Source organism: Zootoca vivipara, chromosome 8, assembly GCF_965207765.1.
Source record: "Zootoca vivipara chromosome 8, rZooViv2.hap1.1, whole genome shotgun sequence".
Lineage (NCBI taxonomy): Eukaryota > Metazoa > Chordata > Lepidosauria > Squamata > Lacertidae > Zootoca > Zootoca vivipara.
The window spans coordinates 65671297-65688772 of NC_142591.1; the positions used below are offsets into that span (position 1 = coordinate 65671297).

A 17476-nucleotide genomic window follows, 5' to 3' on the forward strand; every position below is an offset into this window, starting at 1 on the left:
CAGTGTTCTATTTTGCATAATATTTTGAAAAATAAGGCTGCTCTTCTGTTTTGTACAATACTTTTTGTAGAAGCAAAAACCATGCGACAATGCGTTAATAGAAAATGCTTGTTTGAGATAGAACCAGGGATTTGGGCATTAAAAAGCAGGGTGATGAATCATGCTTCTCTGTCATTAATTGATAGTGCCTGCCGCATACTGTGCAATATCAGTACAGGACTCACCACTCCTACTCAGTTCAGCCAGTGATTAATATAGAGACTTTTGCAGCCTGCTTCAAAAGCCATTCCGGGATATTTAAATATCATGGGTTTGTCAAGGTTACAGTAGTCAGTGCAGAAGTTTAAGAAATAGGTATTGGATTCAAGTTGGAAAATCTGTAACTAAAAAACAAAAATTTATAGTATTAATGTTTCTCTTTGCAGTAGCTATGCTTCAGTACAAAAATTGATAGGTCTAAGGAAATAGTTGTTTCCTTTGACTCATAAAAAGTCACTTTGTGGACACATTTCAGTGGGAATTTTTTCTTCTATTTTTATGCTGAACATCTTCTAAGTAGACCATATTGCCTTTTCTTTAGCAACAGGCCTATTGGGAAGAGAGTGGCTTTAGTCCCAAATCTTTGCTTAACCACTCAACAGTTCTTGTGGTACACAGCAATGCATTGAGTGGGAACAAAGTCAGCAGGACTTGTTTGTCGTCATGACTTCAACACACAACATCCTGTTAGCGACCAAGATGGTTTAAAGATGTGAAAGGCAAACAAGTGGCTTGCTGAAGGAACTGGTCATATTTTCTCTACAGCAGGGGTGACTAAACTTCAGGCTGAGGACCATACTGGCCCATGCTCAATTCTCTCCTCCTGGGGCCAAACTGGGTGTGGCAGAAGTGTATAAGTGGGCATAGAATCATAGAATGGTGGTGTTGGAAGGAACCTTGAAGGTCATCTAGTCCAAACTGCAATGCAGGAATCTTGAACATGTGGTCCCCTCCAATCTACTTTGAAACCATACTGGACCCTGCATAACCTTGCAAATGTGCTAGCAGAACAGCCAGTGTTAAATTTTGTTAAGAATGAGTTTTCAGGGGTGGGGCTCAGAAAAGTCTTTTGGCTCCACAGAATCCCGGCAAGGGGGGGGCGCTATGGAGCAGTCAGTAACAAATATTGTTTTATTTTTATTTATTTTGATAATAATTGACAAATTGACAAATTTGGAAGCTTTGGGGGATGACAAAAAAATCTTTTGGCATCACAACAGGGACCTATATCAACAATTGAGTTATAGAAGTCGTTATTATTATTTTTAAGGAAGAATTTTGTGGGTCATTATGGTGTCACAGCAGCTGATCAGTAAACCAGCCAGCAGTTTTAAATACTGTACCATATTCTACTGGCAATCCAGGTGCCCCCCCCCCAAATCTTATATTTGTACAGCTGGTTCTTCCTGCCTAAATGTAGAACCTTACCTTTGTCCCTATTAAAATTCATTCTATTAGTTTGGGCCCAGTTTTCCAATCTGTTAAAATCATCATGAATCCTGATTCTGTCTTCTGTGGCAATAACTACCCCCTCCCAGTTTGATGTCCTCTGCAAATTTGATGAGCATCTCCTCAATACCTTCACCCAGGTCTGTTATTTAAATATAATTAATTACTTAAAAGGCGGCTGATCAGTTAAAACATCTTTAATTGGATGACACACTATCTTTTGAATTCCTAAATGGTCTGAAAAACAAATTAGTTTGAATGTAGGAAACATGTATTCCTCCTGCCACATCTTTCACTAGCATGTCATTAAATATGAGCCACCATTTCTCTGGAACAGACACCTGCTGAGTTTTCATGAGTGATTCCTATTTTAAAAGTTAACTTGGCAAATTTCTTTTTTTTAAATAGAATTCTCTCTCTCTTGACCTCATGTTTATATAGCAATTGTTTTATGTTGTGAAATGGAAATACTTAGGATATGGCTGTTTTAAGTTAATATGATATTTTTCTTCCCAGGTTTCCAAACAGGAACAGAAAAAAATGGATACATCTGATGGAGGCATGACTGAAACATCTTCACGTTACAGTGGAGCCCAAGACAGTGGCATTGGCAGCGACAGTGTTAAAATCAGAATAGTCCAAATAGAACAACACAGTGGTACCAGCCACCACCGCATTGCCCGTCCTTCTCGGCAATCTTCTATCGTGAAGAACCTGAACTTCATTCCCTTTGATATTTTTATTACAGCAAGCCGAATATCCTTTATGACTTACTCATGTGCCACCTTACCTAAGTCAAAATCGCTGGAAGATCAGAAAGATGGAGAGAAAGCAGCCAAAACTTCATTGAACCTTCCTGAAGCGAACTTGAGAGTTGAGCACGATTTCAAGAAGCCCAGCGGAGCAGGCATTTCATCTGTAACAGCAGATGATCTATTGAATGCCAGCAGTTCACTACCTTCTGGGAAAAAACCAGGTCTTCTATCTCTTGAAAGTCTTCATGCTTCTACAAGATCATCTGCTAGGCAAGCCTTGGGCATAACTATCGTTCGACAGCCTGGTCGCAGAGGAACTAGTGACTTGCAGTTAGAACCATTTTTGCACCTTGTTGTATCCCAACCTTCTTTGATCTTAAGCTGTCACCATAGAAAGCAGAGAGTGGAAATCTCTGTGTTTGATGCTGTCCTTAAAGGTGTAGCTTCAGACTACAAGTGCACAGGTAAGACCATTTAATGCCTGGCAGAATAATAATTCTTTTGTTCAGAGATTACCTTGATGTACTGGTAGGCGGGCAGGCGTGGAGGACTCCCTGGTCCTGAATGGGGTAACTGTGCCCCTGAAGGACCAGGTGCGCAGCCTGGGAGTCATTTTGGACTCACAGCTGTCCATGGAGGCGCAGGTCAATTCTGTGTCCAGGGCAGCTGTTTATCAGCTCCATCTGGTACGCAGGCTGAGACCCTACCTGCCCGCGGACTGTATCACCAGAGTTGTGCATGCTCTAGTTATCTCCCGCTTGGACTACTGTAATGTGCTCTACGTGGGGCTACCTTTGAAGGTGACCCGGAAACTGCAGTTAATCCAGAATGCGGCAGCTAGACTGGTGACTGGGAGTGGCCGCCGAGACCACATAACACCGGTCCTGAAAGACCTTCATTGGCTCCCAGTACGTTTCCGAGCACAATTCAAAGTGTTGGTGCTGACCTTTAAAGCCCTAAACGGCCTCGGTCCAGTATACCTGAAGGAGCGTCTCCTCCCCCATCATTCTGCCCGGACACTGAGATCTAGCGCCGAGGGCCTTCTGGCGGTTCCCTCGCTACGAGAAGCCAAGTTACAGGGAACCAGGCAGAGGGCCTTCTCGGTAGTGGCACCCACCCTGTGGAATGCCCTCCCACCAGAGGTCAAAGAAAATGACAATTACCAGACCTTTAGAAGGCATCTTAAGGCAGCCCTGTTTAGGGAAGCTTTTAATGTTTGATGGATTTCTGTATTTTAATGTTTTGTTGGAAGCCGCCCAGAGTGGCTGGGGGAGCCCGGCCAGATGGGCGGGGTGTAAATAATAAATTATCATTATTACTGTGGACAACTTTCCTTCATGACCACATAATCTGGACTCTGCTCAAGTTCAGAAACATTTTTTTTTAATCTTAAGAAAGCAGTACTGTATAGCTAAACGTTTCAGTTAGAAGTGTTTTCCCCTTTTCACGTACAAACCAGTACATGAATGTCATTATTAACCTTTAAAACATCTAAATTGCTCCATATAAAATGGAGTGCTTGCTGTGGAGCAGTACTGTTGTTCCTATGACATCTTTCTTTTAAGAAGTACTGTACTGCCTTAAGAGTTACTGCCTTTGTAAGTACTGCTTTAACAACCTTTGGGCCCATGAAAAGCCTTCTAGTAGGCTTATCAGATCCAAGTATTAAAGGGAATCTGGATCTGCTGGTTTTTCTCTGGGGGCTCTACTTGATCAATGCACATTTGCCTGGGGTTCCCCAATGATTTTAAAAAGATATGATTGCATGTCAGTGTTGTTTTGAAGGGTCTGTTCCATGCTGCTACCTCAACCCCATTTTCACTCCTGAAAATGTCATGCCAGCCGCTTGTCCACTTGGTAACATCAGGGTTTTGATTTCAAAGGGTGATGTGAATACTGCACAGACATTTGTGGGGAAGTGGCCACAACTAAGAGGACCTTTGCACAGAAGGGAAGGACTGTGCAGGAACTATCAACCACCCGTGGGACTATTAGAAGGAGCTGCTACCTAAGGAGTTTCTCCTGCTGTCTGAGATCGGGTGGTGGTGGGGAGATCCCTTGCCTTTTTGGCAGAAACCTGAGTGCATTTGAATGTTATTGGTTTCCGAAATGTATTAGAATTTTGTATTTGTGTGGTTTCCTTTCTGAGCCACTTTGGGGGGCTTTTTGGTGGCCCTTAAATAGTCAAGAACAAAAGATCCCAGGTTCCACCCCCAACCTCTCCAAGTAGAGTAGGGAAACACTCCTGCCTAATACACTGGAGAGTCAGCCAGTGTCAAGGGTTGTTGTGGCTACTCTTGAGTAACAACCCTCCACATCTGCTTGTCTTTCAGATGTTTTTATTGGTGCATATTATTTACAGTGCAAAGTGTCCATAAAACATGTCTGCCTCAGTCTGAGTCAGAATCTCGCAATGTTTGCTTTCTGTTTCGCGCCCAACATAACAGCCTGGGAACTGTGAAGCGCCTCCCCCTGCTCCGACAGGGAGCCGTTCGCCTCAATTCCGGCGTGGGGGGGGGGGGAATGGCCTTCCGACTGACTGTCTGCCGGTCCCTTCTTCCCCTTCCCTCTCTCCCTCCCCTTGGAGCAAGGGCTGTCTGATGCTGTCAGAGCCTTGGCTCTCCCTTTCTGTTTCCTGGCTCTTCTCATCTGATCCTGTGCTTGACTTGCTGCTTGGGGAGGAACTCGACCTGATGAGGGGGGGGGTGTTCCCTATAAGCCTCCCCCCTTACAGTCAGCATAGACAATACTGGGCTAGATGGACTAGCTAGCTTCCTAGCTTATTGTGGATGATCGTGTACAGAAGTAAGGGCTAGCATATTGGTATGTATGTGCATCATTTGCAGAAAAGGATGAAATGAAATAGAATGATTTTCTACTTTATTCCATTGCCAGTAACAAGCATTAAATAGGAAAGAAAATACCAATCTTCTCGCTGACAAAACTGACAAATGGCAGAATTTTGATCCGAGATACTGTTTCTCAATCACTCCAAAATATTTATATTCATATTTGAAATTGTTGGCCTAGATTTACTTTAACTTCTTCAGCATGTGATGGCTTTAAGATTAACAGCAGCAATCTTTCTCCTCTTGCCAAACTTTGGGCAATCCATTTCATTTTCAGAAAAGAAATACATTGTTAGATTTAGATGTAGTACACCACATTTTTATTCTCCAAATTTCTGCCTAAAGGTATTAACAAGTTTGTTAAATGCTTTGAGCAAAAAGGAGAGTAAAATCATATTGGAAGCCATAGTGAGAATAAATGCCATCTGTACTAAAGCTGTCTGTAGAATAAAATACTGAAGAAACTGAACTGATACCTTGGCTGGGATCCAAAGAGCTACTTTAGGCATACCCAGCAAGTGCAAAGTTTCCACTTTGCCTCTAAAATCCCCTCTCTTTTTGTGTAGTTTAGATTTCGAACATGTGAGCAGGGCCTGTGTGCTGTATTAGTGTATAGTACAAAGTATCTTTTAAATACTTTTATAAGGAATAAATGGTGATGACAACAATGGGGACCATACACACTCCTCTTTCTCTGTTCTGAGATGTAACAGGAGCATTTTAAAGCAGCATCACTAGTATATGTAATAACATGTGCTCCTTAGATGGGTCTAGTGTGTGGTCATCAGGTAGGTCATTTTCTCTGTTTGCAGAACTTTGCTAGCATCTAGAATCTAGATTAATGAATAAATTGAATGCTTCAGCCATGAACTATTCCATTTTGGAATACTTTCTGTCCACGAAAGATTCTGAATTCTGAGTTCCACTGTAAAGAGGGCTACTGGTAGTTTTAGCAACCAGACACAGACTTTTACTTATCGTGCTACTGTTTGGCCACTTGCTCGATTGGTGTCAGCTTTAGAGAGTCCATCTGCCCATTGCCATCTCTCTCCTCTTTGTGCTCATGTCTGTGGTGCTTCTTAACTATTTAAACCTATAAACAATCAGATTTAAATAAATTAAGGTATTCTATCAAGTAACCAGTATCGCATCAAAGCCGCTGTTGTGGTGGCTTATTTAGCAGCATTTCATTGGCTTATTTTCCAAACTTCAACCCTTAAAGCACAGACTACTAAGAAAAATAAATGAGGCTTTACTTTGACCAAACAAAGCAATGATGTGGCTCCATGAAGTTTCAATTGTCTCATAATTGTCAGGATTTGTGGTCAAAACTCACTATTCCATCACTCGTGAGGAATGTGGTCATCCTATCGTGTCAGCGTCATCGTTTGGCGGTTTAAAAAATAAAAATAAATTAGATTTGCCACACACACATCTCAGGGATATTTGGCATGTATCATTTATTACCAGAAAATATGTCATTGGGAACTGTGCATGACGTTGTTTAAACCATTTAATTTGGTTAGTAGCATTAATATTCAAGCCAATTCCTGCAGCTTGGGTCTGATAGATCATCTGTTAGTACTTTGTGGGGGAAAGTGGTATCTTCCAAAGAAAATGTAGGGTTCTGAAAGAAGAAAATTAGTGTGTGTGCGCGCACATCTCTAGCTTGTGGGCAGAGCTGCCCTGAAGCGGAAGACACAAGGAAGTTCCTCATATGGAAGTGTGATAATACAATACATACACCGCAGATGTTCTATAAAGAAGCCATTGCAGCCTGTTCCTGATCTGGTGATAGGTTGGGACACTGGAGGAGGAAGTTACTATTTCTTTCTCTCTGCTAATATGATACGAAAATGCTACTTTTCTCCACTGTCAATTTATTCCTAATCTCTGCTTCTTAATTCTGTTGTAGTAATAATGCACCAGCCGTGTCTTCTTACCTTTATGACCGCTATATTCCCCCCCCCCCTTTAAGAATCTGAATGACTTTTGTCAAAAGCTTTTTGAAAGTTTAGGTATAGAATACCTACTTATTTATAGACTTCACCAGCTGCATAGAAAGCTGCCTTATATCGGGTTGGACTTCTCCCATCTATCCCAATTTTGTCTACTCTGACTGTCAGTGGATCTCTCCCAGTGGTGAACTTTCATGAAACCTGCTACCTGATCCTGTTAACTTAGGTGTGTCAGGGATTGAATCTGGGATCTTCTGTATCCAGAACATGAGCTGTACCACTAAGATGTCATTCCTCCTCTATATTACAATTTGAATTTTTTGATACAACAATTCTAAGTGGTTGGTGAGGCAAGACTTCCCTGTGCTGAAATCACAGCACGTTGACATGTTCTGTAATTCTAGTTTTTCACCAGTTTATCTATGATTTATTAGGATGGTGGGTTTTTTATAAAACAAATCATCAAGTTGTTCAAATTATGTGGCCCTCCCAGTAATCTTTTTCTTTATCTAAATTTACAATAATGTGAAGTGTATGCAATTTCTCCTTAAGACATAGTTTGTTAATTATCCATTTTGTTGAAAAATCAATAGTTTCAGTTTGAGTTATTTAAGAACTCTCAGGTGAATATTAATGTGTTGTTATTTTTTAAGTTGTCAGTTAAACTGATGCACTTGGTTTTATAGGCACACACACAGAGAAAATGAAAATTTGAATTTAAGGACTCATAAAAAGTAACCTAGCATAAATGGATTGCAGTATGACAAATTTAATTTTAGTGCGTGAGAATCTTCTCTCGGACTATCTATAGTATCCGATGATCAATTCTAATCTCATTGACACCTTTAAAAAGGCAAAAGTAGTTGGATGTTTTATATATTATTTCTGGATTTTTAAGTTTTCAATACAGTGCTGTTTTACATATGCATTTTTGCTTTTTCTTTGCTTTGTGATCTATTCTGATGAGAATTGAATACACATATTGGAAATAAATAAAATGAACTTGAAGGGTTGATTTTACAAACAAAACAAAACAAAACCCAATCTTGGTGCTGAAGGGTATTCTAAGCAGAAAATGCATTTGAGCTATCCAGTATTGTATTCTTTTGTAATTACCATTGGAGCAGGCAGTAATTTTAAGTGAAAGAAAAGGAAGAGCTTATTGTAAAATATACAGTGGTACCTCTACTTACGAATTTAATGCGTTCCAAACACACATTCGTAAGTAAAATAAAAAAAGTAAATCGAATCCCATAGGAATGCATTGGGAGAAAAAAATTCATAAGTCGAAGCAACCCTACCTAAAAATTCATAAGTAGAAAAAAATCCTATCTAAACCGCATCCAAGATGGCGGACGGAGCTCCGTTCGTAAGTAGAAACATTCGTAAGTAGAGTTATTTGTAAGTAGAGGTACCACTGTATAGTACAAGCTTGCACAGTGCTGTAAAATCAAGACCTGAATATTGATCAAATAATGATATTGAAAAACCAACAGAGGAATGTGCTAACTTTTAGTTTAACCTTTGACTTCCCATGTAGAACTAAAGTCACAATTACTTGGTTTCAGTATGTTATTTGAAATTACACGAGGTTTAATACCTGCCAGGTTATATAGCAATCCTGTGATTAAGTCAAGAAATGCATTCCAAAACATAAGTCCATACCACACCGCCATATGTTGACTATAAGCAAAGATATGAAACTACCGTACAGTACTTCAAGAGAAAGCACCACATCCTACTTGTGAATAAAGCTATTGGTAACATATTTAAATTATCTGACTATCAGGAAGCAGTATTCTCTCAAGCATCACTATAGAACAAAAGAGGATTAAGGGTCATGGTGGTAATGCAGTGTGGGATTAAGCCAGAATGAAACAATTTTGTGGATAAAATTCTTAAAGCGGTTCTTTTTAATGCTTAAGCACTGCAGCTACTTAAGAACAGAAAACAAAACACCCAATTGAAATATTATAACAAAGACTGTGGGTTGCCGTAGATTTTAAAAAGTTTTACGCAGTGCTGATTTCTCATATACATTGTCCAGGACATGAAGAAAGACAGAGAACTGAAAAGTACCAAATGTGAACTTTTAGTCACAATTGGGAATATTAAGGATTGAGCAAAGGGGTTTCATTAAAGAGGGCCAAGAGGAAAAGCTACTGAAGTTAACTTCAAAAGCCTAGTAGTAAAAGGGGATTGCAATGTCAGTGAAACTGCAAACTGTATCAAATAACCCATAAGTAGAACCACTCTACTGCATTTCCAAACATGTGGTTTTCTGATCTCTAGGGCTTGTTTATACTTTATTCCTTTTCTTGTTTGCTTGCTTTTACTTTTGTGCTTATCGTTTGAAAAGAATGCTACGAAATTTTGAATGCATTGCTAATAGGGTTAGAAATTAGATCATAGACCTATTTTGAATGCCCGGTTAATAGGCACCTATTAGTTACACTGAACTTAACTGTTTATACGTGGCACCTTTAAACATTTGATGGTAGTATCTGATGATTTGCAGTCATTTCTATAATTATCATATTATAGTATTTATATGAGATATACGTGTATACTGTGGCCTGGTTTGCAAGACAAAGTAAGCCAAACCATGGTTTACCAGGGCTAGGTGAATGTGTGGGCTCCTGGACAGACCCCATACTTCTGGTTTGGTTCTCTCCTCCCTAACCATGAGCTGTTGTAAAGGTTTATTCTTGACTACAATTTGTGGTTAGTGAGTAGATACCATAATCACAAGCCTGGTTTGGACACTTAGTGTTGCACAGGAGCAGAAAGGCCCAGAGAGGAGAAAAGCAGCTGTGAGTTCCTTTCCAGGAGGCCACCACTTCTCACTTTCCCATCAGCCTGCAATTTTCCTTACTGTGTCACATGAACCAGGACTTTATCTATATAAACTTGATGGTATATGAACCAGCCATAGCTATTTAAAAGCTATGAATGCACATTACTTCCCTTCACTACTTTATTACATTGTTAGCTGTTGTATTAACAACATGTCCTAACCAGACTCTTCTCACTGTGGTAGACCCTGGAAAAACTCTCCCAGAAACTCTGGACTATTGCAAGACATGGTTACAGACAGTGGCAGGGGAAATTGATGCTAAAAGCGGCATCCCACCTCCTCTCATCTCATTGCAGATTAAAGACTTCCTCAATGGACCAGGTAAGCATACCGTTGTTATTATTACTCTTGCAAAGCAAGAGGCACAAGCAACAGTTAGGCAAGGTTCAAAGTCCGCCTCTTTCTCTTAACCATTGGCGTTCACTGGGTAACCAAGCCCGTGCTTCCGAGTCCCGTGTCCGATTGTGGGCTTTTTGTCCATCAGTTTCCCCAAGGATTGCTGTTTGTTCCAATTCTGCAGTAAACAGCGAGTTTTCCCAGAGAAAGCGTCAGGAGGAGAGAGAAAAAGCCCTGCTCGGACATGGACATGGACATCACAGACCTGTGCTTGGAAAGCAGATTGCAAAAGGAAGTCTTGATAAGCCCTTAGTGTAGTTTTTGAAGAAATGGCATCAGTAGTAATTCACAGTAAACAGGTATGGGACCCTCAGCCAGGAGTTGATCTGGGCTGTTTGAAAACCCACATGCATGGAACAAGTTTCAAGTGACCTAAACAAAATAATCTAGGTGGCACTCCACACATAGAGCAACAGGACCATATAAATAGTCGATAAAGAGAGTAAACACATCCCTACAGATGCTGGTATTTAAGTTGTGTGCCATTCTATAAATATGTGGGCTGATGGTTTATGTTAAATGATTACTTAAAATTATATTGCAACTGTAAATATTCCAAGGTGTATACATTCGTTATTGATTACCGTAGGGACAACTAAACTAAAATCGTTTTACAGCAATTTTATTTCAACTCTTACAAATGCTAGCAAAATAAATTCCAATTATCTCAAAATTTATAGAGTGAATAAATGTCAAGCTATACAGTACTGTGTTTTTAAACTAGCCCTTTCCATTCATTTGTAAAATACATAGGAGAAAATTATTCAAGATTTCAGTTTTTATACTGCAGCCTAACATGTAACTCATTTTATGTGATATTTTATACTAATAAATGCAAATGTGTGTACGAAAGATTTGCCTCCTTAAATTTACATTACCTGTTTGTAATGAGAGAGAGAGAGAGAGAGGGAGAGGGAGACTAATAGTGGTGAACTGCATTTGAAAAGATGCAAAGTTATATTAAGTCCTTGTTGGTCAGCTGGCCATGATGGAGATTATCATATTGTTTTATGACCTCACTGTTCTTTCTAATTGATAACTTAATATTTTTCAAAGATAAAAACATCAAATATGGGAATGTTTTGGCTTCCCGACATACTTTATCCCAGTCTTTGTGAAAAAATATTACAAAAACTGTCAGCAATTCATAAAGTTTAATATACCTAAAAGTTACTAATTACAAGTCTAAGGAAAATGCAAGCTTTCTTTTTTATATATATATAATATATTTATTGAAAAATTTACAATATAAAAATATAAAAAATACAAAATAAAAACCAAAGAAATAAAAAGAGAGAAAAAGAAAAACAACAAAACCAAATATCAGAATCTTATTAATGTCTTATCCTCGACTTCCCCGTCCCTCCCTTCCCGAATCTATTTTATATCCCATTATGCAGCTTTCACAATGCTTACAAAATAACTCAACAATTATGATTCTTATTCTTCACTCAATCGTATGTCTTACTCACTTTTAGACATCATCTTAACTTCATCTAAGTATATCCTTTAGCCTTTAATTTCTCCCTAAAAATATATATCATTTTCCCCAAATCCTCCATCTTCATATATATTTACAAATCCTCTTAGATCTTTCCCTCCCTCCCCTGGGTAACAATTCCCTCAATTCCACCACCAGATCCTTGATCCTTAATCCGTAATCCTTTCCATTTCTCAAACCTCATAAACCATCCATTGATTAATAAGGAAAATGCAAGCTTTCTTGTGCCAAAATGCACACCCTTGTCATTTTCTTGGAATGACCTGTATGTATGAAATTATTAAGTTTATCATATTTTAGCTGTATGAGTTATTTTTATGTACAACATTTTGTCCAGTCAAATTAAGGAATATGGTAGACTCTGTTTTATCTTTCAGCAAAGAGGCTGCAGGAGGTTTGTTTGTCTAGGTTTTCCCCTCCCCCACTTCCGTTGGTCACATGTTTGTGATGAATAACATACCTCTCGCCATACATAAAAAAGCACTTTGTAGGGTTCCCTCCCCCTTTACCTCCAAAGGCAACAATTGTACCCATTAGCAAGGTCAGTGGTTTGGAGAAACCTGGAAAATAGCAGCTACCAGAAACCCACTACAATAATATCTCCAGCAGGTGATAGATTAGTTGGAACAAATTGGAACCATTGCACTTCGACAATCCTGGTTTCTTTCAAGCTGTTTTAAAATGTCGTCATTTTAATACACAGCCTCAGCCCTGCGGAACAGTCCACAGCAGGTTAATTTGAATCGTATGATGTGTCACTGCCCTCAGTTGACATGAGCTCCATTCCATGTGTGAAGCCATAATAAATCCATTCCCGACCGAGGCAAATTCCCTGTGAGAAGGTGAACTAATCCAGGCCTCACACTGGCATGTTAGCCCTCCATAATTGAAAGCAGGGCCACCTGTTCCCAGCACAGTTAGCCTATAGAGAGAGAATTAGCATTAGATCAGATACTTACTATATTGAAAAATCATTCATATTTTTGCGAGTTCAGCTGTGGGCTGCTTAGCATGACATCATATATAAACCTAGGAATGTGCCCACTTGATCCCAGTTTAACAGTTTTGTTAACCATGGTGTTGGTTAACTTTGAAATGAGAATTTTTTGATTTAATGAGAGCTGACATGTGAGAAGGGGAACTGACCGGGGTGCAGACTTTTCTAATTAACTTAGGGTCATTTGCAAAAAAACACTCAAACACTCCGGTAGGGTTTTTTTCCATTGCTTTGTTACAAATAGGTTTTTGAAATAGTGACGTAATTGGATAGCTGCATTTCTTAATAGAATGAAGAAAACTGCCAGATAGTAAATATTCATTAACACAGGTATGGTTTTAGCTGTTGCAAAGCATAGTTCTAGGAAATGCTTCAAAGAGCAAGAAATTGTACCTTCTCCATCCATATGAGCTATCATAATCTTCATAGTCTTGCTTTTGTTTTCATCAATTATCTCTCTTCACACCCTAAAAGCCCTTGAGCTTTTAGGTTTTCACTATACTGTATGTCTTAATTTATGATAGATTAATTGTTGCTGAATTATGGATGAGGGTCTTAATTGTATACCTCGGGTGTTTCAGTCTGTGAACAGGAGGACTTTTGATCCAGTGGATGACTCAGCTGACAGGGAAAGGGAGATAATTTTCACCAATTCATACTCCACCGCTGCAGCTACCTTAGCCCCCAGAATATCTATCTAAGAAGGAGCAAATCATGATTGTAATGGATCAGGATTGTGATGGAAATGGTACATACTGCTTTTTCCATATGTACTTGCTAAGTAGGATAGTGAAAATAGCAACAGTGGGAAGCAAAAAAAACACCGAGTTTCTGTCCTCTTCTTTTCCCTTCCTCCTCTGCCATTCTGATTGATTTCACAGTGACCTGGATATGCTAAACTAAATCATGGCGAATAATGAATCTCTGGTGTAAAGTGGTATATAAGTTATATTCAATAAATAAATAAATGAACACATGAGTAAACAGCTTCCTGAAGAGGAGTTAGATGCTGCTTCACTCTCCCCTGGTAATTTTGCTGCTGCACCATGCTGAGCACTGCTTGGCTTGGCTTAGCATGTCATCAAAGCCTAGGCTTGTGGTTTAGCTCTCTCCAGATTAAGCACATGCTGTAACCAAGGTTTGTCCTACAGTTATGGCTTGAGGTTGGTCTGGGAGAGTTAAACCCTGGTCTGGGGGACTTTTAAGTGAAACTGGATTAACTCAGTGCAGCACAGCTGCAAAAAGATCTCAATCTCCTTTCCCTGAGCCTGCATCATGCTAAGCAATGGTTTGGCTTAGTGCAGTGTTTCTCAAACTTGGGTCCCCAGCTGTTGTTGGACTACAACTCCCATCATTCCTAGCTAGCAGGACAGTGGTCAGGGATGATGGGAGCTGTAGTCCAACAATAGCTGGGGACCTAAGTTTGAGAAATACTGACATATTTGATAAATATATGAGAAATACTGACTTATGACTTGAACAATGGAGGAAGCTGAACTAAAATGAACAGAAAAAATATTTTAATGAATGGGAGCATCAAGAGCTGAACAATTAAAGTGGAGATTCAGGGCTTGGAGAAGAATAATGGCCAAGAAAATAAAATAAATAAAAGTATAGGATAGGTTGTTTGTTCATTGTATCATTATTCCGGCATCATGTACAAGCAATCTTGCTGGGCAAGATTGTTAGCTTTAACATTTGGATCAAGAAGAAAATGAGAAAATTGTTGTTGTTTAGTCATTTAGTCGTGTCCGACTCTTCGTGACGCCATGGACCATAGCACGCCAGGCACTCCTGTCTTGCACTGCCTCCCGCAGTTTGGTCAAACTCATGTTCGTAGCTTCAAGAACACTGTCCAACCATCTCGTCCTCTGTCGTCCCCTTCTCCTAGTGCCCTCAATCTTTCCCAACATCAGGGTCTTTTCCAAGGATTCTTCTCTTCTCATGAGGTGGCCAAAGTATTGGAGCCTCAGCTTCACGATCTGTCCTTCCAGTGAGCACTCAGGGCTGATTTCCTTCAGAATGGAGAGGTTTGATCTTCTTGCAGTCCATGGGACTCTCAAGAGTCTCCTCCAGCACCATAATTTAAAAGCATCAATTCTTCGATGATCAGCCTTCTTTATGGTCCAGCTCTCACTTCCATACATCACTACTGGGAAAACCATAGCTTTAACTATACGGACCTTTGTAGGCAAGGTGATGTCTCTGCTTTTTAAGATGCTGTCTAGGTTTGTCATTGCTTTTCTCTTTTTGTCAGGAGGTGATGGGACCAGTGACCATGATCTTGGTTTTTTTGATGTTGAGCTTCAGACCATATTTTGTGCTCTCCTCTTTCACCCTCATTAAAAGGTTCTTTAATTCCTCCTCACTTTCTGCCATCAAGGTTGTGTCATCTGCATATCTGAGGCTGTTGATATGAGGTTGTTGAAATGAGAAAATAGACAAGCTTTTCACATTACACACTTTTAAAGATATCGTTAAGGAACGTGCCTCTCAGATAGCATCAGGTGAACAACTAGAACGACCTCTCTACAGACACTACATTGGAAGCAAGTTCAGTTGGCATCAGATAAACTTCCAAGTATGCATGTTCCTGTTCCAATTTGGCAAAAACATTATGAAGAACTGAGATTTTGAATTCAATAGTTAAATGAGAACAATGTCTACAATCCAGTAAGGAGCATGAGCACACTGAAGACTTTCAGCAGTCCCCCAGGAAAGCTTAAAAAGTTGTTTGGCAGTTTAGTAATGTGAACTGCCAGAAAGGAGACCTTTGTTCCAGACTATGGTCCAATTCACACATAAAGTTAAACTAAACCATGGCTAAGTGTGACTATGGGAGCGTGTGGATAGTACTAGGAAAAACTTGTGACTGTGATGCTTCTCTGGTCCTGTTGTTGCCATGTTACCTGGGGCTAAGGCATAGTTTGGTTTAGCATTACGGCTGAGCTCAGGTTCATGGTTCCTCTTCCCCACCACAAGCGGTACATCAAGAACCAACTTTGGCTACAGCTCATGGGTTGTTTGCAGCAGGTGTGGGGAACCCTTGGCTCTGCAAATGTAGCTGAACTACAACTCCAATCAGCCCCAGCAAGCATGTCCAGTGACCAGGAATGACAAGAGTTGTTGTTCATCACCATCTGGAGGGCCAAAGCTTTTCCTCACTTGGTCCAAAGTGAAACAAACCATGATCTCAGGTTTAGATGTAATGCTAAGCCAAACCATGGCTTACCTCTGGGTAGCAGGACTGTAGCAGGACTGGAGGAGAAGCAGCATAACCACAATTTTTCCTTTGCATAGTTTTACTTTAAGGATTCCCAACACTTTTACTACATAATTCCTCCCCACCCTCTTGTGTAAAACAATGCTCTTCTCATGATGTGTTTTGTTAAAACATTTGCTGGAAGGGCTGCACTTTGAATATTTATGAAATTATAAATACAATTAGCCAAGAACAGATTGCTGAAGAATTTGGGTTGTATTCAACTATGTTTTACTCAGAGTAGGTCCATTGAAATTAATAAACATGACGAAGTTAAGTCCACTAATTAATTAACTTTGAAGTAGGAAGCCAGGTTATTACCTTCTTTGAAAAGCAGTTGGGTTGAACTTCATTTTACAGTAAATTAATCGTTTGAGGATGCATAATTTTTATAGGGGGGGAAATGGTTAAGACAAATTTCTCTCTCCACCCCTACTTTCCTATTTGTCCCACAGCTGAGATAAATGTGGATATATCAAAGCCTCTGAAAGCAAATTTGAGCTTTGCCAAGTTGGATCAAATGAAACAATTTCTGAAAAAGATCAAAAGCAAAAGTGATGATGAGACTCAGGAGGAAAATGCTTCAGCAGCTGATAGCCTTCCAAAGAAGGATGACACATTAACATCCCAGTGTTACAAAAGTCCGATTTCTGACTCTGAAGACCATGGTGATGGAGGACAAAAGGCATCCCAGGAAAACTTATGGATGGACATTTCATTTTGTCAGAAGGTTTCTATCCACACCACTCAGATTGTCATTTCTATGGAAACTCGTCCAGATCCTAGGAAACCCTGCCTATTAACATCTTTATCGAATCTCAGTGGAAATTTGAATGTCAAAGCTAGCTCAAAGGGCAAAGGTAAGAACATTTTAAGTCCTACTTGTTTATCACAGTGGTATCATGAGAACGTTGAGATAGAAGCAACTTGAATTAGACACAAGGCACTGGTAGTACCAGTGGATTGACAGGCCTGTCTGTTGCGCTCGTTTCCAGTACTTAAATGTAAGAGATCTCTAGAAACAATTTTATTCCATGGCTCACCTGTGGTTTATGTAATTTTGCTTAGATTTGATCCCTGAAAACAGAACTTCAATTCTGCTTATTATTGAATTTGCATCTCAGAATATGTGTATGGTTTAGTTAAATTGAGGAAACTGCTAATATAATTTAAGTTAAAATAATATATGTGCTTGAAACGGAAATAATGCAACACTTATAATATGCTTTGGACTCTGAACTAGAATACAATTTGTTTATATTGATTAATTTGCAAGCTATCAACCTGGGTAAAGCATTGGCTCCATAAGATGCAATAGCATATAAAAGTACAAAATGATTTATTGAATATGCTCCTGCATTATATGTGTATGAATTGCACCCATGACTGTGTTCTAAGAAACTTTGTGGTATC

The 17476-nt window shown here is 39.5% G+C and overlaps 1 protein-coding gene across 5 annotated transcripts in view; it reads left to right on the forward strand.

Moving 5' to 3' along the window:
- The window catches only part of VPS13B (vacuolar protein sorting 13 homolog B), a 384018-nt gene that overhangs the window by 255861 nt on the left and 110681 nt on the right, over positions 1-17476 (forward strand). For all 5 annotated transcript variants that reach the window (XM_035126124.3, XM_035126121.3, XM_035126123.3 and 2 more), the window contains exons 34-36: positions 2005-2707; positions 10091-10228; positions 16519-16923. In XM_035126124.3, the coding sequence (XP_034982015.3) occupies positions 2005-2707; positions 10091-10228; positions 16519-16923 (1246 nt within the window). The remainder of the gene's footprint in view (positions 1-2004; positions 2708-10090; positions 10229-16518; positions 16924-17476) is intronic.